At 35.3% G+C, this 23,513-nt stretch overlaps 3 protein-coding genes across 3 annotated transcripts; 1 reads left to right on the top strand and 2 right to left on the bottom strand.

The window, feature by feature from the left end:
* Positions 1-755: 755 nt before the first annotated feature.
* On the bottom strand, positions 756-4,263 carry LOC111893708 (putative lysine-specific demethylase JMJ16). The gene is made up of 10 exons (XM_023889777.3): positions 3,995-4,263; positions 3,584-3,693; positions 3,051-3,301; positions 2,884-2,955; positions 2,706-2,783; positions 2,210-2,626; positions 1,915-2,148; positions 1,688-1,846; positions 1,263-1,595; positions 756-1,149 (listed from the first exon to the last, which is right to left on the bottom strand). Exons 3-10 carry the CDS (start codon positions 3,258-3,260, stop codon positions 868-870), a joined length of 1,785 nt encoding a protein of 594 aa, XP_023745545.1. The 5' UTR covers positions 3,261-3,301; positions 3,584-3,693; positions 3,995-4,263; the 3' UTR covers positions 756-867.
* Positions 4,264-5,678: 1,415 nt separating this feature from the next.
* Positions 5,679-10,007, bottom strand: LOC111893699 (dolichyl-diphosphooligosaccharide--protein glycosyltransferase subunit 2). The gene is made up of 19 exons (XM_023889766.3): positions 9,849-10,007; positions 9,605-9,750; positions 9,029-9,218; positions 8,859-8,948; positions 8,655-8,717; positions 8,470-8,539; positions 8,266-8,330; positions 8,135-8,189; positions 7,939-8,063; positions 7,742-7,857; positions 7,495-7,666; positions 7,313-7,402; positions 7,083-7,225; positions 6,898-7,009; positions 6,739-6,822; positions 6,582-6,662; positions 6,284-6,508; positions 6,073-6,195; positions 5,679-5,985 (listed from the first exon to the last, which is right to left on the bottom strand). The coding sequence occupies exons 1-19, from the start codon at positions 9,897-9,899 to the stop codon at positions 5,869-5,871; spliced, it is 2,118 nt and encodes a 705-aa protein (XP_023745534.1). The 5' UTR covers positions 9,900-10,007; the 3' UTR covers positions 5,679-5,868.
* Positions 10,008-14,213: 4,206 nt separating this feature from the next.
* Positions 14,214-16,158, top strand: LOC111893703 (ABC transporter I family member 19). The gene is made up of 6 exons (XM_023889771.3): positions 14,214-14,452; positions 14,936-15,096; positions 15,182-15,233; positions 15,315-15,451; positions 15,530-15,616; positions 15,681-16,158. The coding sequence occupies exons 1-6, from the start codon at positions 14,317-14,319 to the stop codon at positions 15,933-15,935; spliced, it is 828 nt and encodes a 275-aa protein (XP_023745539.1). The 5' UTR covers positions 14,214-14,316; the 3' UTR covers positions 15,936-16,158.
* Positions 16,159-23,513: the final 7,355 nt, after the last annotated feature.

Genomic DNA, 23,513 nt, shown 5'->3' with positions numbered 1-23,513 from the left:
TCAGTTGTGTAATGGTGGTGTGGGGGTTGGTTAAGATTGGGATATGTGGTATCAACTTTAAAATAACAAAATAAAAAAATACAAAAATAGACATTTTCATCATTTTACATATACTAACAGACCATCTTAGACGGTAACAGTCTCAAGAACTATGGTGCAACTTTTGGAAACCACAAGCACGAGTTATGTCAAAATTCAAAACTTAAAATAAGAATATAGATTGATGTAAACCATAGGGACCAAAACTGTAATTTACTACAAATTCATAATTAGAGATTTTAAGAATAAAAACATTCAACTTATAACTTCCGTACCTCCTCGTTCATAAAAACTGTGGTTCTAATGGTTTAGATTTATAAATATAACAAATAAACATTTAGTATCAGCACCCATTTCAAAACATAACCATACGGTTTTTTGTACATTGTAAACTGTTATCAATTTAGATTAAAACAGAAAAATATCATAATCAACATTAAAATGTATACCTTTGGAAATATAAAATAGTAAGGTTCATTTCTTATAGCCAAACCCCATTTCGTTCCCGTGATAAATAGATGGTTATGAGGGGATTTTTCTTAAGTTTTGGTTTTAAAAAAAAAAAAAAAAAAAAAAACTTTCTTTAAACTTCCAAATATGGCTATTTTAGTTAATAGCTCTTATTTTTTTTTTTTACATTAAATATAATCATTTCTTTTTAAAAGTTGGAACCAGGACCTCATGACATCAACATCACACATATCATGACATCAACATCACAAATCACCAAAAGCTTCACTAAAATATAATTTATACAACAAAAAAAAAAAGATACATTGCATGCAATGATACAATATTTTATGCGATTTAATAATAATAGCGAGATGTTCACTTTCCTTCTAAAGCCTCTATTATTCGATTCAAGTCGCGGATGTCATTGCGAAAAAAAAACAACCTTGAACTCCATGGACATGTACACAGCTGCTTTGAATGTTCAAGACAGGAGTACTTCTCAGGTGAGCATGCACAACCAGTAGCTGAAAGGTACAAGTCACTAAAGCACACAATGCATTCCTGTTTCACCAAACAACTAAAACCTTCTTCCATCGTACGTGACTGTGATGCATTGCATAACAACTCCCTCTTGAAGCCTTCGCGCTTGACCAGCGACTGTTCCATAGAAACAAACACCTACTTTTATTTCTTCCTATTGTACTTTTAAAATTCTTAAGTAAATTACACTTTTGGTCACTGAATAAGGCTAAAACTTTTGCTACGATTACCTTAAGAGCTCTTGTAAACCAACCATCCTTTCCACATGCATTTGAATCCCCTGGCATCCGTGTTTTGATGGCATCGCGGGCCCCCTCGATTAACACTTTATCATATGAGATTAATGTTTTTCTATGCAACTCGCTGTAAATTTCAACTGACAGCTGTCCATATGGCAACCAGTCAACGGGTGCAAGGTTGACTTTCTCGGAAACACTGAATCCCGAATCAAATCCGGAATAGAATGCACCTGGAAAGATGATTACAAACTGTTTTGGATGCTGTAGACAGCGGTAGACGGGTATACCCTCTGATTTTAGGGTAGAGGGTGAAAGCTGAGTGACCTGTATTATGAATTTTTTTTAACTCGTTACATTACATTATATAGAAAGGGGTATTTACGTCTTTTTTGCAGAGACAAGAGATTGGTACTCACTAGCTTATGGAACAATTCGGGTTTTCCTGATAACTCCGGGAAGGTTTTCTTCAGTAATGATTCAAAGTTTTGGCGATATTTACTGGGAATGCCATACCAGGTTCTTGAGGCACCTTGGTGCATGTAACTGATAGTATACAAGTTGTGCTCTTCAACTTTCTGAAAAAGGAGAATTTAGACATTTGGCAACTTATTGATAAAATAAAGGGTATTCATTCAAATCTTACCCAACAAAGGGAGGAAAAGCACATTCCGATATCCAGGCGTGGGGTTGAAAGGGTAGAATTGTCATAATCAAAAGCAAGAAGAGATCCAGGCAGCTTTGAGGTATTATTTAAGTTCCAGGGTGATTTAGCGTATTCACTTTGATTTTGATCCTCATGAGTGTCAAGTGATGATGGTAATGGTAAAGGGAACCCGCTGCCAATTACTTTTGTGTCCAGATTATGACCAGACAGTACCTATGAGAAGTCAGCTTAAGAAAGGGCACAAGTGTCATTTTAATTATAATCAAATACTTACCTGAATTTGCTCAGTTGGGTTCTGAACAATTCGCCAATATTCCCCTTCAACATTTTCCCAAGGACGAGTCCTATAATCGGTAAAAATGTCTTTCTTTTTAAAATATTGACCTTTGAAATGCGCTGCATATGCCTTAAATCCCCTCAGTGTGAATTCAGGACCAGATTCAAATTCAAAACCATCAGATCCATTTTTTCCTTCTGCTTGCTCAATCATTTCATGAAGTTTTCTCTTTGAATGCAGATCTTTAAGTTCATCAATCTGGTGAATATGGGTAGAGAATCTAGATGATTCCCATTTATTTCCATTTAAAAGAGATGGTGGTTTCCATGAATCAGGAGGAATGATCCTGCAAATTCCGTATTCCTCAGCTTTCGGGCGTATTTTCGCAATATATTCAAGAACATCTTTAAATTCCTGTTCATAGAAAGTCAAAGTTTGATTACAAAGACATAAACTGAGTGTCATAGAAAGTCAAAGCTTGATTAATGATTACCACTTCGGTGGGGTGAAATGCTGGAGCATATTCTAATACAGGTCTGCATGACTCTTCTTGACGCCAACTTGAAGTAACCTGTAAAGGTTGTAATCTAGGGTTAAGTATAAAAGTGTGTCAAAAGATGAAAATGGTATTTAAATATCACAGAGCCAATTTGGAAGGAATGAGGTCAAACCTTTTGGCAATTATTGCACATTGAACACCCACGAATCACTCCTTTTGGAAGGGTATTTTCGAAAGATACATTCTGCAAAAAAAAAATACATGTGATTATTAACTGCTCTTTGATTAGTAGTTGTAAAAAGAAAAGAAAAGGAATAAGGATATAGTCGTATAGATAACTGTAGTTTGATGTGTTCTATCTGGCTTTTTGTTGATGAGTTGGTCATGAAGTATCCAAGGCCTTTGCTTGAGAGACTTTTGAAGCTTTCCAATGGGCTCTGGTTTAATGTCATTTTGAATTTCCACATCGTTCCTTTTTGTGAGTGTAAAAGATGTGACAGATACAAAACCTGGTGGAGCTGGCATCACATCCCTTTTCCTTTTCATCATTACTGTGTGATTTTGGAATAAACTCTTTTGCAATATAAACCCTAATAAAGGAAAAGAGTATGTTATACAGCCAAATATAGGAAATTAACAAATTCTGTGAAAGCGTTGGAATTTGGGAAGATCCCTCAAGGCTGAAGCAGAAGAAATCTCATTACCACTTCAAACAAACAAAACAAGCGGAACCTTATGACGATCATAATTTTGATTAACGGGAACTGTAATCGGAAGCCCCAAATCTTAAACCAAATAGATCAATTTACTCGATAGCCAGTCGAAACAGAAAACGGTGAATACTAGATTGCAAGACAGATACAAGTTCTTACCAAATCAACGAAAATGATGCCTGTGAAGTCGCTATCCAGGATCCCCAGAGCTCGTAAACACTTATACACGCGTCGCAACTTGTAAATTCTATAGGAAATCAACTCCAGTACTACATAACACAAAAAATCAGTTAAATCACACTCAAAATTCTGATTCACAAAACACAATCAACACGCTATCGCTTGTACAGTTTCTATAAGAAACCAAGTCCAGTACTATAGTTTATATAACATGGAAAAACGATTCAAATCACACTGGGAAATTCAGAAGTTCAAATTAACAAAACACAAGCCCACGGATTTATAACGAAAACTAACTAATTAGGACAGAAAATGTGCGATCGGAAGTCGGTAAAGTTAAAAGTGGGAGTTTATCAACGCATGAAAATAGTTTTAGAAAGAAGAACGTACTGATGATGCTGCGGAAATGAAAGGGGGTGATGGTGGCAGTGGCGGTGTTGACGGAGGAGGAGTGGCTGTGACTTAAGAAAAAGAGCGCTCGGCTAGTACCAGGGTACCAGTGTTTTGCTTTTTGTCGTTTAACAAAAGTATGATGTTTCCAAAAGAAAAAATTGTAAATTGGTCTCTTTATCTGCCTTTTTTTTTCACCAAAGTCTATAGAGTTTCAGATTTACAGATTTCAGTCTTTTTAAGCTTTTGGTTGTGTCTGTAGTAAGAACTCAAAGTTCCAAAAAAAAAAAACAAATAAAATACTGGAATGGGAATGACCGGCTGACGCAATAGTTGCATGGACGATTTAAAATTTCCACTTTAATTTATTATTAATAGTACTTGAGTTTTATGTAATATTTAGATATTTGTAAAATGGTATTGTAGATATAACAAATAAACAATTGAAAACTAAAATATGTGTGCGGTATGTTAATTCATTAAACCTTAAATATATGATTGATATGCATAAGTGAAACCTTCAACTAGAAAGCTGAGAGAGAATTTCTATTTCAATCGGATTGTAATCTGCCATAAATAATAGTACTACGCAACTCGTGAATCATGTCTCCAAAGTCGTCCAAAAATTGGACAAGCAAAATGAACCTCTAAAGACAACGTCTTAGATTTACCCTACCCTATATTTATTTCGTATTCGTAATTGGAATCATTTGTGTATCCTCTTTAATAAATAAAAATTCATTTTGCCCAATTTCTAATAAGCTGTGACACTTACGATTTTGTGGTATTTTTTAAAATTAATAGTATCCACATGTCAATTTCATATTTCTAGGTTTTCTTAATTTTTAAAATTAAAAAATCACATAATACATAAGAAAAATATTAAATGTAATAAATATGATCATAAATTGCATTAAATATGTTTTTTCTTTCTTATTTTAAAATTTAATTTTAAAAAATACTTAAATTTTACATTTTGATATTTACCTTTTTATTTAACCCATGTAATACATGGGTCTCACACCCAATGTTTTAAAAACTGTTTTTTTAGTTAAACCAGTATGGTGACCGGTTTCCGGTTTAACCGCCGGGTGAACCGGTTTCTATATTTTTCATGTTTTTTTCTATTTTCCTACACTACATACATATAAAAATTATAAATTTGATGTTTAAAAGTTCAAACATTAAAAATACACATAAAAATAAGTTGTAGATGAATCCAAATACATTAAAATAACACTTAACCATAAGTTTTAGTGTTTTACATCAATTTATATACGTCAAAAAGAAAATAAAATATAATACTAAAACGAAATATACTTTTTGATAAATACAAACACATCAAAAGAATCAATAACATTTACCATATGTTTTTATTTAGAAAAAACTAAATAGATTTGAAAAAAATCATCAAAGTTTATAATGTAAATGGTTTCTTTTTCATGTGTTTTTATTCGGTTTAACCTGTTCAACCGGTTTATTTTGACCGGTTCAACCAGTTTTTTCTAAAAACCGGCCGGTTCAATCCGGTTCAGAAATCAATGTAAAACCGGTGATAGTTAAACCGCTCCCTCTCCCAAGTTCCCGGTCGAACCGGCCGGTTCAAACCGGTTTCTAAAACATTGCTCACACCTAGTTTGTATAAAACTATTTTGCAATGTTTTTAAAAACCAAACTTGTGTCATGTTTACAAATCCTAAAACTGTAACATTAGACCTGAGACTCTGGAAAAAAGATCCGCATATGGTTAGATAACAATACAAGATGAAACTAAAAAGTCAAAACTGAATTCTGATAACTCTAATTATAATCATGGTCCAAAATCTGCTGCCATGTTCTATGTAATGGTATCTCTATTTTGTCTTTTATTTTATTCAAGCCGATTTTATTTTGGCTGATGTGGAAGCAAGGTGGGAAAGAGTACTATGTCCCACAAACATCAAGAAGATCCCTAGCACTCCCAAAGCTTTCAACGTGGTGAAAAGATCCAACTGTCACCAATAAAAAAAACACATGTCTATTACGGTTTTACCATAGAAATAAATTATTCAAAACTATAATAGATTGTGTATTTGTACCTTCCACCAGAAAAACACATAGAGCAAGAGGACAGCTGCAATGCCACCGTGGAAGAGGATTGCAAATGTGGCAGGTACAGCTGATGTAGGGAAGTTCTTCAAGTTCACACCCAGACGCAACAACTATAATAATAATAATAATTTAGAACCATAAACGATTAGCTAAATAAATAAAAATAGAAAATAGAAAGACTTGGGATTTGGGACTTACCCCAATCAAGAATGCGAGGAATGGGACGAAAACCAGAGCCAAGAAAGTGAAAGAAAGCTGTTGGGGAGGACGTTTTTCTGGGACCCGGAAGATGTGGTTTATCTCTGCTTTGGGACCATATCTTAAATAAGGATTGGCGGGTTGAGGTGGTGGCTGTGTTGACTTTTCGGGTGCCTTGGGTAGATCTAATTCGATATACCCAAGACCTTGTGAGAAAGAATTCTCCTGAAAATTTAAATAAAAATAACTGCATAATTCACATTCATTGAAAGTGATTATTGTAAAATGCAATGTTTACCATGACAGCATCACCCACGCTCAGCTCAATGTTGTATTGACCAGAGAGATAGTAAAATTTGTCAACAAGACCAAGGAAATCCTGAAATTCAGAATGTGGAAAAGTGTAAAAAATTAAGTCAAAATTATGAAAAAGAAAATAAAAAATTTTACTTTACCAGCGTCATCTCAAACCGTTTCCCGGAGTTGCCAACTACGAAGATATGCTCGACCCCAGTTTCATGTCTCAATTTTAATAATGCCTGAAAGTGAGTTAAATAAATTAACTGGAAAAATAAATAAACAGATAAAAACATTTTGGAAGGTGGTTTGGAAACCTGATGAGGCTTGAATGATTTCCCAAGTGGGGTTTTCAACAGAAAGGATAAATGAAGCTTTTGAAGGTGGTTTGCTGATACTGCCACGTCATTCTTTCCAGGTAGATCAAGCCTAACAATACAAAAAAGTCAAGTTAAATGAATGCAACAATAAAAGTCTGAAAAAAAAAGATGATGTGGCGTACTTTATTTCAGACTCGAGAACATTGCCCTCAAGCAATGCAATTTTAGCATTATCGACTGTAACAACTCCTGTGACATGGATTGGCACTTTTGTTCGGCCTCCAGTTGCATATATTTTCTTATGTTCTGGATCAGAAAGGACAATCTGGGAAAGAGAAACACAAGTATTAAATTAAATTGGTGCAAATAAAAAAAAAAAGGTTCAAAGAGAAAATCTTATAAAATTTGGTACCTCAAAAGCAAAAATGTACTCCCCGACATCAACACCTTCTGGCAAGGCATCCATGGTGTGGACTCCTTCTTTTGGATCATAATTTAGTTCCTGAAACAAGGTCAAGAATGTCAAACCTAGAAACTTAGGATAGCACAAATGATTTTAAATAAGGGCATGATAAATGTTGATTTGTGGAACACCTGTTTAAGGACAGAAGCGTCTTTTGAACCGGAGCTGAAAACTTGCATGAGTTTTACGGATAAAGGAGGACCAGCAGATCCCAATACAGTGTTCACTTTGACCTTCAGTTTATCTTTACTGGTCAATGAGAGCACTGTAGCTGGAAGTGACAAAACTAAAGGAACTGATACCCTGCAAAAATATATGACTTGAGACTAATTTCAAGAAAAACAAGTTATATATATACATATACATTTATATACATACCTATTGTTTTCTAAGCAAGAAAGTGCGTCAATTTGGTAATACAAGTCCTTGTTATTGCCAGGGATTCCAATGCCAAGGAGAAATCTTGCCAAACCCAAAACCTTTTCCTCGGGTATCTGCAATAGTTGAAGAACATTAGCAGAAAATAAGGATAACAGAAGTCGTGTGTTGTAAAAGAAAATGAAAGTGTGCCCAACGTTTAAACTTCCGGAAGCGGATGCAAAGGTAGTCAGCCCTCGAACAACTGCTGAGGTGGCAGAAAGTGGACCTTGATGTCCACTTGCATCAATGAGTTTGTCATCAAAGTAATAAGCTCCATCGTCTACAAAATGATATTGAGATCATATATCATCAATAATTTCTTAAAAGGGAGTAAACAGTTTATGTACTAACCATATTTCTTAATGCTGTCAAAGAGTTTCACAATATCCTTTTTCAGTGTACCAATCTGCAAATACGTGTGCAATAATTAATTAAGATCATGACCCCTTTCATGCTGTTAAACAGAATGTAAATTAAGTTACCAGATTTTCATCAACTGGAGAAGCTGATAATGAAATAACTCCAGAAAGGGTTTCAAGTGCTAGTCCTGAATCAAGTTAATACATGTAGCGACTAGTGAGTATTGAGTAATTGAAGAAATAAAATGACCCTTGAAGACTGGTCAAACATACTTTGACCAACCTTTAGAAACACCACAAAACATTTGATTTAATAACAAAGGTTACCTGCAGCATAAGTACTGGATTCAGGATTGTTAGAACTATAGCGCCACCTTCCATCACTTTGACTGAGAGCCTGGGAATAATGAATAAGTCAACTAGACATTCACATAGGACTAGATTATGCTTTAAAGGAAGAAAATATTGTTACTTACTACACAATATAAGTAAAATTAAAGAGTAAAACCAACCTTTATGGAGCGAAAAATCCCATCAGCATTCCCAAGAAATACATCAACTTCAGGATTCTGATCCTGCATGAAGATTAAAGAGTAATTATGCCACGAAAGAATGTAAATCCATGGATAATGTTAATACACAATAAGGAACCTGAAAATTTTCCTTAAAATTGGTAGCTTTAGTATAACTTTTTTTTCCAAATGAGACCAAGTTACCTTAATAAGTACCAAACCTCCTATTGAATGATAATAATCTAGAAGGGTTGTTGCATCTTTGGCGGCATCTTTAAGCCTTGAGACAATGCCCTAAGAGCATTCAAACTTGTAAGAGATATGACTAAAGAGTTTCAAATTATGAGCAAAACATGGTGTAAGATTAATCATACCGTTAAATCTCCCGTACTGATCTTGCATTTTAATAGCCCATTAACTCCTAATGCATGGTGCAAATCCTTAGAGTTTGAAGATGGTGAAGACAGAGTATCCACCACAGAATTACATGTGTGGTCCTTTATTTCAGGTTTCTTTAAACCAAGGACCTCAAATGTGATTAATGCTTCATAGGCTTCTTCTAAGCTGAAATGGAACACTCGATCAGATATCTAATTGTGAAAAACATATTCCACTTTCAAGCTTGAGAAATGTGCAAAAGATCAGCCTCTACATTTCACAGCCTGAGGCCAACATCGACCAGTTAAGCGTTCCTAAGCTTTGTCTGGTAAAAGAGCTAAGAGAAATCGATAATTTTACCGCATCACGCAAAGAGTTTCATATTGTTAATAAGCTTTGTCATTTCATCGCAACTAAAGTTTTAAATCCGTAAATAAAAACACAAAATGAAATCGTATGAACCGCATCACGCAAAGAAATCGATAATTTTACTAGATAATCATATACTTATTCGCTACATTCAACTATATAACAAAAGTCGATGTGGAAGTTTAAGGAGGGTTTAGGCCAACCTCGAAAACGATCCAGCGGAAGGGGAGAACAGCTCTAATGCTGCGGACCGGTGAGATTCAGAGATCGGATGAAATATCGCTACAGCTTCATAGATCGACGTTACTGCTAGTAGTACAACTATAAACCCCAATTTTTTCGCCATTGCCTGTACAAAGAAAACAATAAATTAAGAACGCACTAGAGAAATCTAAAACCTACAGATGAGATCAAAGCTACTAAATTCAGATTGAATCGGGATCCTACGAATTTGATCGGCCGTCGAAGAGATACAGGTTCTTGAGAGCGTTCGAGCATGCGACACCAGTCGAGTGTGCGAGTTCTGAGTCTTCGTCCGGACTATTTTTCAACGCCCCAATGCAGCTTAGGTATCGGGAAATACTTTTTCTTTTTTTCCCTTTAGTATTTCTTTGTAGCATACCGGTCCCTGTTATTTCGTCAGACTTTTGAAACTAACCGGCCTGTGTAAAACTATTTTTTCCAAAATAATTGTACATCGACAAAATTGTAAAAACGGTCGGTATCGAGGGATTTACTCTTTCTATTTTATTTTCTTAATTTCTTTTTATTGCAAAAAAAAAAAAAAAAAAAAAAAAAAGGAAAACAGAAACAAAACCCCTCTCTCTCTCTCTCTCCAATACCCATTTTGATTTTAACAAGGAGAAAACATCATTACCACCACCACCGGATGTTGACACCGTCAACCACTTGTCATTCTCGCCGGAAAACATGGTTGGTTACCATGTCATTCTCGCCAGAAAAATCGTCGGTCATCTCTTCATCCACAAAGAAACATATCGGGGTTACATCGTCGTCCTTGTTCATCGTAGCAACAACAGCTAACGTCTTCAGAGTTTCGGCTCCCCCCCGCCAAAAGCCACAATCGTCACCATCGTCCTTCATCTTCTCTGACTAGATTAGGGTTTCGTTGTCGCCTAGCTTAGTGAAAACCCTCGTCGGATCTATTTCTCCCACCTTCTATATGAAAACCCTCGTCGTCGATCTAAAAACCCTACCCAGATCTATGACCTCGAGTTGCAACGTCACAATAATGCTTTAGATCTACATCGAAATGACACCACCGTCTGGAAATGTTAAACTACGACCTACATTGACATCAGAGTTGTTGGAGATCCAAGGATTTCCGACGGCGAGAGGTGACGCTAGGTGTAACATCACAAATTTCAAGACCAAAAATTTCATTTTTAATTTAAAGATTTATAAAACAGATTACTGAAAATGTCATCAATGTTATCTCATATCATGAAAACCATAAGTCAACCATCTCAAAAACATATCATAGGAAAATAACGTCAGAGTACAAATCTCAAGAATCTCATGTGTTGAAAATCATGTGTGCGATATGTTGCTATCGTGTCGGCTCCTTTCCCTTCGAAGAATAAGGACCTGAAACAAAAACTGAAAACTGTAAGCACAAAGCTTAATGAGTCCCCCATCATACCACATGCCATATAATAACATACAGGCTAACATGTTTGGGTACTGGACTACCCCTTCAGTCTCTTTCAACCGGTAACTTATCTAACGTATCAGGGTGTTGGCCTACCCCTTCAGTCCTTTCGAATGGTACCTCGCCTAGCATATTAGGGTGTTGCCCTACCCCTACGGTCCTTTCGACCGGTATCGGGGTCTATTTCATCCCCTACTTCTACCATATAACATCCTATTACAAAAACACATAAGTCATATACTGCTTAGCTTATCAGGGTGCTAGCATACCCCTTCGATCATTTCGACCGGTATTGGGGCCTAACCTACCCCTACTACCACTATCACATAATATCATAGCATACTAGCACATAAAGCATAACAGACTAGGGATGAGCAACGGGTCGAACCCGGACCGGACCGGCCCGACTTGAAGACCGAAAACATGAAGACCGAAAATCATGAATTACCTTACCTGAAAACCGGACCGTTTTTGGGTGTATCGGGTCCGGGTTTGGTCTGGTCCGGTTCCGAGTACTAAACCGGATTTCGGGTTTTAGACCAAATTATACTTTCACAGTGTTGTTTACAGTTTCGATCTGGTCTTGTTTCGGGTAACAAACTAAGTTTTGTATCTTTGTTGTTTACGGTTTCGGGTTTTGTTTGTAATATTATTCTCTAGTCTCTATCAAACTATTTCAAGTTACAATCTTACTACGTAATATCCATCATTCATATTTTTGTTGTTTGCACAATCGGAATAAAAAAAAATACATAAGTGAAGATGAATGTAAAGGCAATAAGTAGCAAACCAAATTTACCAAAATATTAAATAATAATAAACAAACTATCATTGTACCAAACTAATAATAACCATGTACTAAACCAAATTACCATTATACGAAAACAAACAATTTATGAAAAAAAACAATTAAACTTCAATTGGCTTCTTTCACTATCTTCTTTTTCCTCTATCGTCGCTTTAATCTCTATATAATTAACACCAAAGCATAGGGGGCATCCAATTTTTTTAACAAACAACAAATAAATAAAAGATGATTTAAATTTACTATCCAAACGCTATGTCATCATCCTTTAATATGTCTTAATCATCATCTATAATGTGTTTGCGTGATTTTCTTACCAATCTTGGGTACATGCTAAAGCTTCAACAATTGGCGTATTGAAAAGTGTTCTATACTCATCTAGAATTCGACCACAAGTACTAAAAGCGGATTCCAACGCCACGGTCGTCACTTGTATGGATAAAATATATAATAACAAACCATCATAAAATTGTAAATATAATAATTTATAAATTAACTAAAAGAAAACAAAGTTAAATAGTATAATTACCTTTTTCCATACGAGCGATGATCGGAAAATGCAATGCATTTTTTTCCACCAATCTAGGATGTTGATTTTTTTTTATCAAAAGTACTAGCGCCGCTCGATATACATACCAACACATAACACATGCAAGAGTCATGTAGAATATCTAGCGTCCTAACATAATAAACCAAGGGCCGACATTGGTGTCTTTGACCCGCTAAACACAGTGAGGAAACTCGCCTCAAGCTACTGAGTCACTCAAATAAATCTCTATCTACTGGTCCGACAATCCCCATTCTATCAATACAAATAACATCCAATTAATAACTACATCCCAGTTCATAACCATTAGTCTAATCACTTGGGCCCATCATCAGGGCAAAAGACCATTTTACCCTATATCTAACTTGGCCCAAGACTAAGGCCCAATTCAACGACTATGAAGGCCCAAATTCTATTTGATAACCTAAATCCCAAATATGGCCCAATCTTTCAAATCAGGCCCAAATCCATCATGGGCCTAAAATCTAAAGAGTCCAAGACACTAGCCATAAGCCCAAATCAGAAGTCTAATGGCCCAACAAGGCCCAACCACCCAAATGAAGAAAACCTAACCTATGGCCCAAACCGAGAATGCAAGCCCAAAAAGCCCATCTGCTGAGTACGCGTGGCGTACTTAGCGTACACCCTCTGGGGCTAGTACGCATAACGTACTGACTTCGTATGCGCAACATACTCCCCAGTTGGCCACCCCACTCTATAAAGCACTTGATCCATTGAGACTTCAAGCTAAACTCTCAGATATTATTCTATAAGACCACTTATAAAGTTGACAAGTTTACACACATGCATGGCTTAATGGGGCTAAAGAGCTCAAAAAAATCTTAATAAAGTTCTTAACACATGCATGGTTCAAGATACACCATAAAGCTTTCTTTTTTATGAACAAGGGGGCCAAAAAAAGCCTAAATCTAACACCAATACTTCTGGAGTGAGTCAAGAATCTCATCAATCACTCCAAGGACTCAAAATGCATAACATAACAACATAACTAGATCTAGCATCATGGATCATCAAGATGTGAGCTTTTTACCTCAAAAATCTTGCAAATGATGAGTTAACCCTGGATCTTCAAGCTCAAGACACCTCAAGCGTGTTTTAAGTGAAATTCAAGGAGGATCAAATATTAAGCATCATTAATAAGGCAATGCTTCTTATTTCTTAATATTAAGTAAATTACATGGTGAGTTACGAGTCCTAATTTCTTAAAAGTGTTCTCATGGATAATTATGCATTGATACCTTTTGGGAAAATGACTTACTTTAATGATATTTTTGAACATTTTGGAAACCTCATTGATATTTTTTGTACTAAATAAAATGTATATTTCGTTGGTATTCTGTGTACAAATTGTATACTTTAATGATATTTTTGTATTAAAAAAATAATAGTATTTTTTGAACATTTTAGAAAATTCAGTTATTTATTCGTTTACATGAGTAACCGGTTACCACAAAGTTTTAGTTAAACAGATGTATACTTATATTTTAATGGTATTTTGTGTATTATAAAAAGACAATACTCATTTTTATATATTCTTAAAATTTGTTACCTTTTTAATTCGTTGTCCCTAAAATAAATTTAGTATGATAAAGACGTTACACTTATTTTGAAAAAAAATGGTAATTACGCTGTAAAAGAATATACACATGCCATTTCATTAATTAAAATTGACATCCAACCATCGAACCTAGTTGCCATTGGTGCTAGTAATCGACAGCAAAAACGATATACGTGACCAAATCAGGAACAAACAAGTGTACACATAAGCTGCGTACACATCATCAAAAAACGAGTTCAATAGCGACGCAAAACTACCGTGAAGGTACAAATACTCACAGCTCCCCGATACCAGAAGACGATTAAGCCGAAAATGGAGGTCGAATCCAGCAGTATCAAAGTAAACGGCATGCAATTCGGATACAGCGGCGATAATCCTATCTTTGTAGATTTTAACCTAAAGATTTCCCCTCGATCTCGCTGTCTTCTTGTCGGTGCCAACGGATCTGGTATTTTGGAAACCCTAATTTCTTTGTTTCTGTTTATGTGCACATTTGCAATTCGTGTTCGGACTTGATAAGTTTTAGATGTGAAATTGGAGCTTATAGGTCATCTCTTAACCAGAAATTCTAAAACTTCATATCAATATCGAATGATTTAATCATGAGGTATCGTGATTGCGAAAATGCAGATTTGAAGTGATTCCTATATCGTTTTATATTTTTTTTCTATAAATGCACGGGGTAGATAGTAAGTATGTGATTGAGTATAGCCCTTCAATTATAAACATTAGGAAAGACAGATATTGGGTACAATGGTGGTTGAAGGAGAAGGATATGGCGCCAAAATTGTATGGTTTATTTGATTGAAGTTTAGCATTAGGATTTCAGTTGGCTACCTCAGCTGTCAAATGCACCATAGTCAGGCTACCTATGCTAGTGTTTCAAGAAAAAAAAGCCCTAAGAAAGCATTCTCACTCTATATCTTTGCAGGGAAAACCACTTTGCTGAAGATTTTGGCAGGAAAACATATGGTTGGTGGGAGAAATGTTGTGCGGGTGCTAGATTTTTCATCTTTTCACGACACACAGTTGGTTTGTAGTGGTGATTTGTCTTACTTGGGTGGATCTTGGACTAAAACAATTGGTTCAGCTGTAAGACTTGAACCTCTTTGTTAATTCGTCTACTTGACATTCTATTATATTGAATAAAGCTTTGAACTTTTTGAGATAAATCCAGGGAGATGTGCCACTACAGGGAGACTTTTCTGCCGAACACATGATATTTGGAGGTGGGTTAGAATTTGGATCCATAAAGATGATTTACTGCATCTTATTTTGCATTATATAACAATCAATCTACTCATTATCAGTTGAAGGAATTGACCCAATTAGAAGAGAAAAATTGATTGACCTTTTGGACATCGATCTACAATGGCGGATGCATAAAGTTTCCGATGGACAACGACGTCGAGTTCAAATCTGCCTGGGCCTCCTTCATCCTTTCCAGGTCAGTCTCAGTCTCAGTCACAGTCATAGTCTCGTTTACAGTATCTTGGAATTGAGTTTGAATGCGTTTCTTGTTCAGGTTCTTTTGCTAGATGAAGTAACGGTTGACCTTGATGTTGTTGCAAGGATGGATCTGCTAGAGTTTTTTAAGGAGGAATGTGAACAGGTATTTATTTATTTTTTAATTTTATTTTGGTACAAGTATAACATACAATTGTAATTTGTAACAGAGAGGATGTACGATTGTATATGCAACACACATATTTGATGGCCTAGAATCATGGGCTACAGATCTGGCATACATACAAGATGGAGATTTAAAAAGGTATGAAAAATTGGCGGATCTTCCAGAAATGAAGAATTCATCAAACCTGTTATCAGTGGTTGAGTCATGGCTGCGTTCTGAGACCAAAAATCCAAAAAAGAAACCTGTTAATTCTTCCCCTTTCAGAAACTCCTCCAGACACATGGCATACTACAGATGATTATTTTTCGGAACAATTTATAAGTTTTCTCACAAAGAAACTAATAAAACCTTTTGTTTGTAGGTATGTTGTCTATTATTATTTGTAAAAAGTTGTTTCTTTTTGTCTTTAGGGACATTAGGATACACAATTATAGGCCATTGATGTTCCATGATGTGTATGTAACCATTACCATATGTTTTTTACAACTTGAAATGCATTTCTGATTTTCTGGTTTGCTTTATATTTGGCAGCGTACCCTTGATTTAATATGTTGTTTCACAAATGCAATGATGATGATGATGGTTAATCAGTTTAAAAATGTTTGTGTCAAGATTGACTAAGAAGGCATTTTTAAGTGCCAGATAATCATGTTAGATTTCGCCCAAAATCTTTCGACAGAATAATCAATAATCCTTTCTTGGATAACAAAGACGAATTGACTTGTGATATTTAGTTAACATTACCTAACAATAATCAGTGGGCAAGCCTCTATCGGGTCATTTGAAAATAAGAAATTAGGAGGGCATTACTGTCTTTGCACATGTGAAAGATCAAGAACGAGCCTTTGTCCTACTTTCGGATGGGACAAAATATTTCAAGTATTATCAGTCTCAGTTTCGGTCCAATGAATGTTAAACACATTATAATTTGTTTTATGTTATGTAATATGTTTTTTAAGTTCTAGAACAAGTCTTTTTTGTGGAATTCTATGGTTGTTTTTTGATATAATAAACCTTTGGCTAAAATCCTATACTACGTTCATGTATTTGGCCATAGATTTGGATTTTACATTCAACCTTGCCATAATAAGCAACAAATGTGTCCTAAATTGCTGTCCAATTTTATGATAAGAGAATAGGATTCATATTCAACATTTCCGTAATAATATAAAGACAAAATTTCATAAATGGTCCTTCTATTTTACAAAGTCACAGTTTCAGTCCTTTAATTTTTATTTCTTCTCAACACAGATGGTCAATGCGGTTTCAATTTCTTGCGTGGTTGGTCATAATCCATACAATAGACATTATTTAACAATCTAATTTCTGATCAGTATTTCTGCAATGGGCAACAAACATATCGTAAATTGTTTTTATTTTAAATTTTGAAGTTAAACTCGTAATTTATGAGGCATTGAATAGTTGGTGGAGAAGTTATTGTTTGTATGCAGAATTGGGTTTGGTTTGACCCAAGTTTGTATCCACTTGACTGCTTTAGATATTGGTATAGTTAAGATTTAAGAATCCTTTATTAGATCTATATATTTGGAGTTGTTCATTCAATGAATATTCAAATTATGGTATGAATTAAATTATAACTTGCAGTTAAATCAATAAATTATTTATATTGGTCGGCCTTAATTTAAGCATTTCAAAAAATTGTGGGATTTGAAAACCAAATCGTAAAAGTTAAGTCTTATATTATTCAACTCAAAACCTCATATTTGAAGTATCACATACCCAAAGATTATCATAATTATTCAATTAGTATTTAGTAATGTATGATGATTCTTTTTCATTTTATCTTTTTTTTTTCTTTCTAAAAACTAAAAGAACATCTATTGAGGAAAATATAAATTATATTCTTTAAAAGAACATATGAATCTGAATAAGACGGTTTTGTTTGTGTGAACAAATGAACGTCCCTCATATTCTTATCATCAAAAATATTAAATCAACTGTTAAAAAACAAGAAATATATTTTAACGTAAACATATATGGTAATATATAGAAACATTTAAAAAGTATGAAATAAATAATATATTTTAGGTGATAAATTTAATATTAATAGCCATAATGAAAAAAATGATTATCGACTATTTATTAAATAAAAAAAATAATAATAATGTTTTGTTTTGTTAAGTAAAAATATTATTTAAATAACATTAAATCACTTAGACTCTTTGGCATGAAAATTTTTCCTTAAACCCACCAACAATGCATATATAAAAAGGTTATTGTCATAAGAAGCCTTGAGTTTGATAAAAAATGACAATTTTATTCTAAATTGTAATTTAAGTTTATTAATACCAGAAACTTTTCTGGTTTTTTGCATTTATGTCATTTAATAGGTTTGTAACTTGTTAACAGTTTACCCCCACCTTATGAGAATGTTATGTGGTCTTTTTGCTGACTAAGATAAAATGGTCAAAAAGATCTCGTTATAATTTCCTCCTCCCCCCAACCAAAATTATAAACAATAGTTTTGGTACGTACACTCGAATGACAACATCCAAATCAAAAGCAAGCTTCAACGAAACTTCAAGATTGATGAATAGAGACATAATCATATGTGGATATGGTGATATTTGCCTTACTCTGTTTCATGCACTCCGAACAACCCATGAAGAAGGTTTAGTGTGTTCCCTAATTACCAGATAAATGTGTAATTGTGATCTTTCTCATTATCGCCCCCTTGTTCATGTAAAATTATAATTCATTTTGTAGGATCATGAAGGTGGTTGTGGTTATTTCAAATAGGTTGATGATGAAGAAGATTTTAGGGCTTCTAAGAAGCAATCAGGCCTTTAACATAGAGAGGCAGTGAACTTGCTCAATTTGATTGTTGGGCTGCTAGTGGTTATATTGTTCTGTTTTGTTCTAGTTATTATAAAGATGTATTTTTGTTGTAATCTTAACAAGTTTGTGGTGTAATTTCATCCATTGGCAAGTTTTACTTTATAATGGATTTGTATTGAATTTCTCATGGTATTGAAGTTTGAATTTCTAGTGGTATTAAAGTTTGAAGTGTAATTTCATTCATTTAATGGTTTTGTGTGAATTGTATTGTAAAAATGGAAAGATGAAATAAATTATATGCAAAATATGTACTAAATGTTAATCCATATTGACAAAAATGGAAAGTACATTGCATAAAACACAACCAACATGATAGAAATGGAAATTGTAACGACTTGAAAATCTGAGTATTTGACTATACTCTATTCGGTATGTAGAACTGATTTTTAATGTAGATACTAAAATTAAATTGTTATGTCATTAAAGGCATCCTACTTTAGTTGAACGTGGTGCGCAAGAGGAACATGCACAACACGTTTCAAAGTTCGATACTATTATAGTTTCCAAAGGAATATGACACATCTGAATGATAGGCGTGACGTGTCAATGTGTTTGGGTAATAGACACATGTAGAAAGGGCAAGACATGTAGCGATTCTTGGAGGAGTGACGAAGTAAAGATATGACCCGTCTTCCAGATACGCGCGACGCGTCAGTGGTATAGGTGGCTGGCTATGTCGACACGTATGTAGAAAGGATACATGGCAAGGTTTGGGTGAAACACTTGGATGCGACGCGTCAAGGATGGAGTGTAACACTTAGTTTAGGTATGAGCTTATTCTTCAAATTGTTTGTATTTTCCTTTGGGACTCGGCGAGTTGGAAGCTTTAACTCGGCGTGTCGAGAGGGCTTTGGCAGCGGAAATTAATGAACCAACTCGGCGAGTCGAGGTGCTTCAACTCGAGGAGTTGGTGGCTGGGAAGGAAACCCTAATTTTTAGGGTGTTGCACCCTATTTAAAGGCCTTAAGTCCCTTGGACGGCCTCCTTACCGACCTCCTCTATCCTGAAACCCTAATAGCATGCATCATCTTCTTTTGTGAGTGTGTGAGCTTGTGGAGGGTCTTGAGTGTTGATCTTTTGTGCTCTTTTGAAGAAGCTTTAAAGTTGGAGGTGTAAAGCTTAGAGGGAAGACTTAGATCCAGAATCTCCCCACTTGTTGCAGTCTCTTGGAGGTATCAAGTTTATACCTTGCTTTGTTATCGCTTAGATCTCTTTGTTTTGAGGTTTTATCTTGATTTTGGGCTCATGGGTGGATTGTCCAAGAAGTTGAGTGTTCCACGGGTTGTTATGTTAGATCTGACCATTTTATGGCCCCTTTTGGCTTAAAGTTGCAAGCTTTTCTAAGTTATAGGTCCCATTCATGCAATAAGTCCCTTTTTAGCCCATCTTGAGCCCTAGGGTTTCTTTTTAGCATGCATGGACGTAAAGTTGGAAACTTTACGTGATTTTCTAGCCTTTGGATGCCATATCTATATTTTGGGACTATGTTTTGAGAGTTTAAGGGCTTAATGGGTCAAGCCTCACTCTAATGAGTCTAGGGTTCGGGTTTGACTCATTTTAATGGTTCCTAAGGGTAAAGTTGGAAACTTTACCTTTCTAGAAATCATTTCGGAGGAGATATGAGATATGGAATTCCTAGATTCAAGGGAAACAACTTAATGCATTAAGTTGTTGGATTTTTAGCTAACTTGGCGAACTCATTAGTAAACTCGGCGAGTTGAGGAGAGTTTTTCGGATCCGTGCAGTTAATGGAGAAACACGACGAGTTGAAGGACAACTCGATGTGTTGGATCAACATGGACCATTGACTTTGACCTTTGACTTTAGTCTTTGACTAAGTTTTACTTATAATGGGTTTTGGGGCATTTTGAGTTGTATTTAAGGAATTGTTTTTGTTTAGGGGTTGAGTAGAGCTGATATGTGGAGTTAGGACCTAGTCATCTATCGTTCAGTATTCAAGGTGAGTCTTCTCACTACACTCATGGGTCAAAGGCACCAAGGCCGGACCATTAATGGTTATGAGATGATTTGTATTGGAGTATGTAATTGTTTGCTATTTGGTCTATATGTGGACTTATGTGTAGACCATGGGATGAGCCCATGGCCCGGGGATATAAGACCATGGGGGTAGCCCATAGCATTCCAATGAAGACTATGAAGGGAGTCCATGGAAAAGTTATAAGTATGTGTGCATGGTATTATGTGATTTTATGTTTGTGTGTTTTGGGAAACTCACTAAGCGTGTGCTTACAATTTTGTTGAATGTTTTAGGTACTTCTAATTCTAAGGGAAAGGGCCCGACTTGATGGTGCGGCATGCATTCTCCAATATTTTCGCATCTAGTTTATGATACTCTGATCTTTTGAAACTCTGTGGTTATGTAATGGGAATATTTTGGAAACAATTGTGGTAGGTTTTGACAAGTATAAAAGTTAAACTTTCCTGTAAAATTTGGGTTGTTACATGAAGTATGACATGTATCCGCGATAGGCTTATATAAACGTTAAGTGTATGTTGTCATCCGTTTTGGAAAGTTGGAGGAGTGTTTTCTAGAGGCTCGTAACTGAAGGACTAATACTAGTCTACGAGAGTATAACTACCTCACAAGCTAATGTATTATCTCTTCTTGTTATTATATATATATATATATATATATATATATATATATATATATATATATATATATAGCATAAGTGTAAGGGTTGATTAGAACCCGAATCGAGTATTAGAATTCATAATATGGTGATATTGTGAATGCATTTTATGGAAAAAATTTGTAGTAGGATTATCAGTTTGATTAGTAAGGGATATAAACCCTAATTTATGAAATTTACTAGAAATGTAAGATAGGCTCACGACTTAAAAAGTTACGTTGTTTAGCAGTTGTATTGTGGAGCTTAATTAGTTTGTGACAAATGGTTACCGAGTTCATCTCCTAGCGAATTGAGACAAGTTATGAGGAACTTAGTATTGTGATTGAATATGTTTTGGCAAGGTGGTAAGTTGAGACTTGAGAGGGAGCATAAATTAGAGACCAAAGCAGAAGTTAGTTTTCACTAACTAAACAGGTAGGCACATGTGTTTGTAATAACCCAAAAACCGTGATAAAAATTTTCATTTAAAAATTCATAGTTTTAATCATCAAATAGGTCCAAGTCAATAACAATGTACAATATCCAAAACAACAGAGTAATAGTATCCAAAAAGTGCAGAAATCATGAGGGGAAGATGTTGTGCCATCACGTCGGGCTCTTACATTTAGTATCCGAAGTATCTGAAATCATAAACATAAACTGTAAGCCCAAAATCTTAGTGAGTTTCCCAAAAATACCACATACCAAACATATATAATGGGCCTAACCCTAAGGTATATTCCAACCCAATAAACAAATATGTGCCCATCCCTAGGGCCCCGCCCTGGGGTTTATTTCAACCCGATCATGCGATAGTGGGCCCCGCTCTGGGGTTTATTTCAACCCGAACATGCCATAATGGGCCCCGCCCTGGGGTTTATTTGAACCCAATCATAAAATAGTGGGCCCTGCCCAGGGGTTTATTTCAACCCAATCATACAAACATATATGTAACAGTCACATAACAACTATCATTCTACATAACAAAATAATGGATCAGCATTGGTGTCTTCGACCCATGGATATAGTGAAGAGAGTCACCTCTAACTGAAGATAACTGAATTGAACACTCGAGCTGCTACTGACACGGATCCTCACACTAACATATCCTAATAATAACCCTAATTAATAATCGATATTAACCCATAAATGAAAGTCTAATTCATCCGATGTCTAATTAAGGGCAAAAGACCATTTTGTCCTTCCCATTCATGACTCAACTAGGTAAAGCCCAAAAACCTAAAGAACCAAGGCCTAAAAGGGAGATCTGAGAGTACGCTTGACGTACTCTCTCCTACACCCCACGTACTGCTTGATGGTTACAAGGCATCAACCTTTTACGCCCAGTGTACAAGACATTACGCCCAGCTACTATCCTGACGCCCAAACTCTCACTAAGTGGTCTTAATGCGTTAAGACTTCATGTCCAACTTCAAATCCAGGATTAATAAAACGACTAAGGCCATAAATTTACAACCTTTATGCCTTTGCATGGCTACAAGGAGCGCAACATCAAAACCCTAACTCATTCAACCATCTAAAACTCCAATACTCTTGTATGGAAGAATACCAAGGTCTAATCTTGCATTTTTATGACTTAACACACCCTAAAACATCTAAAAGGACAACTTAAAGGTCCTGGAGTATTCCATACTTACAAGGGTAAAGATTTGGGACAAAAAGGTGTAATGTTCTAAGATTAAACAATATCTAAAGGAATATGCCTCAAGATTTGAGCTTTATACCTCCAGAAGATGCACAAGGGAGAGTGATTACTGGATCCAAAGATTTGAGTAATAAAACACAACTTCAAAAGTCTTCCTTCACCACCAAGAACATCCAAAATGACCTTCTGAGACTTCAAAACACACACACACAATTAGGGTTTTCAAAATGGAGGCTAGAAATGATGGAGGATAAGAGGTAAGAAGGGTTAAAGTCCATAAGGTCTATAAATAGGGTCCAAACCCTAAAAATTAGTGTATCCCCTGCTTGGATATGCCCACGTACATGCACATACACCCAACGTACGTAAGAGACTCCATGGTTACATGCAAAGTCATACGCCCAACGTACCTGACTCGTACGCCCAACGTAAGGGCCATTTTTTCCAACTTTTAAGAAATGAAGCTAGAAAGGAAATTACCATGAACACTGGTGTTACAATGTATTTCTGGTTAAATAGCAATGTGAATTGTTTATATGAAAATGTTTGATAGAAAACAAGTCTTTCATGTGAAAATGTTTGATGTATGAACCAATGAGCTCCAAGGTTTTTATGATTTAATCTAAAAAGGGAACATAAAATGATTTCGAAAGATAACATGACATGTTTTAAATGATTTTCAAAAAGGGCATGGACAGTTATTTGATTTATGGAGCTC

Source organism: Lactuca sativa, chromosome 8 (assembly GCF_002870075.4).
Source record: "Lactuca sativa cultivar Salinas chromosome 8, Lsat_Salinas_v11, whole genome shotgun sequence".
NCBI classification, from domain to species: Eukaryota; Viridiplantae; Streptophyta; class Magnoliopsida; order Asterales; family Asteraceae; genus Lactuca; species Lactuca sativa.
The sequence above is the reverse complement of the archived record's forward strand: the minus strand, read 5'-3'. Positions and strand labels throughout refer to the sequence as shown.

Excerpts from the sequence above, each read along its gene's own strand:
- LOC111893703 (XM_023889771.3), top strand. The coding sequence starts at position 14,317 with ATGGAGGTCGAATCCAGCAGTATCAAAGTAAACGGCATGCAATTCGGA. Across the intron at positions 15,234-15,314 it reads CGAACACATGATATTTGGAG|TTGAAGGAATTGACCCAATT; the intron begins GTGGGTTAGAAT and ends ACTCATTATCAG. Across the intron at positions 15,617-15,680 it reads TTAAGGAGGAATGTGAACAG|AGAGGATGTACGATTGTATA; the intron begins GTATTTATTTAT and ends AATTTGTAACAG.
- LOC111893699 (XM_023889766.3), bottom strand. The coding sequence starts at position 9,899 with ATGCTCGAACGCTCTCAAGAACCTGTATCTCTTCGACGGCCGATCAAA. Across the intron at positions 8,949-9,028 it reads TCAGTACGGGAGATTTAACG|GGCATTGTCTCAAGGCTTAA; the intron begins GTATGATTAATC and ends GAATGCTCTTAG. Across the intron at positions 8,331-8,469 it reads ATCCAGTACTTATGCTGCAG|GACTAGCACTTGAAACCCTT; the intron begins GTAACCTTTGTT and ends AACTTGATTCAG.
- LOC111893708 (XM_023889777.3), bottom strand. The coding sequence starts at position 3,260 with ATGATGAAAAGGAAAAGGGATGTGATGCCAGCTCCACCAGGTTTTGTA. Across the intron at positions 2,149-2,209 it reads ACCCAACTGAGCAAATTCAG|GTACTGTCTGGTCATAATCT; the intron begins GTAAGTATTTGA and ends GACTTCTCATAG. Across the intron at positions 1,847-1,914 it reads GCTTTTCCTCCCTTTGTTGG|AAAGTTGAAGAGCACAACTT; the intron begins GTAAGATTTGAA and ends CTCCTTTTTCAG.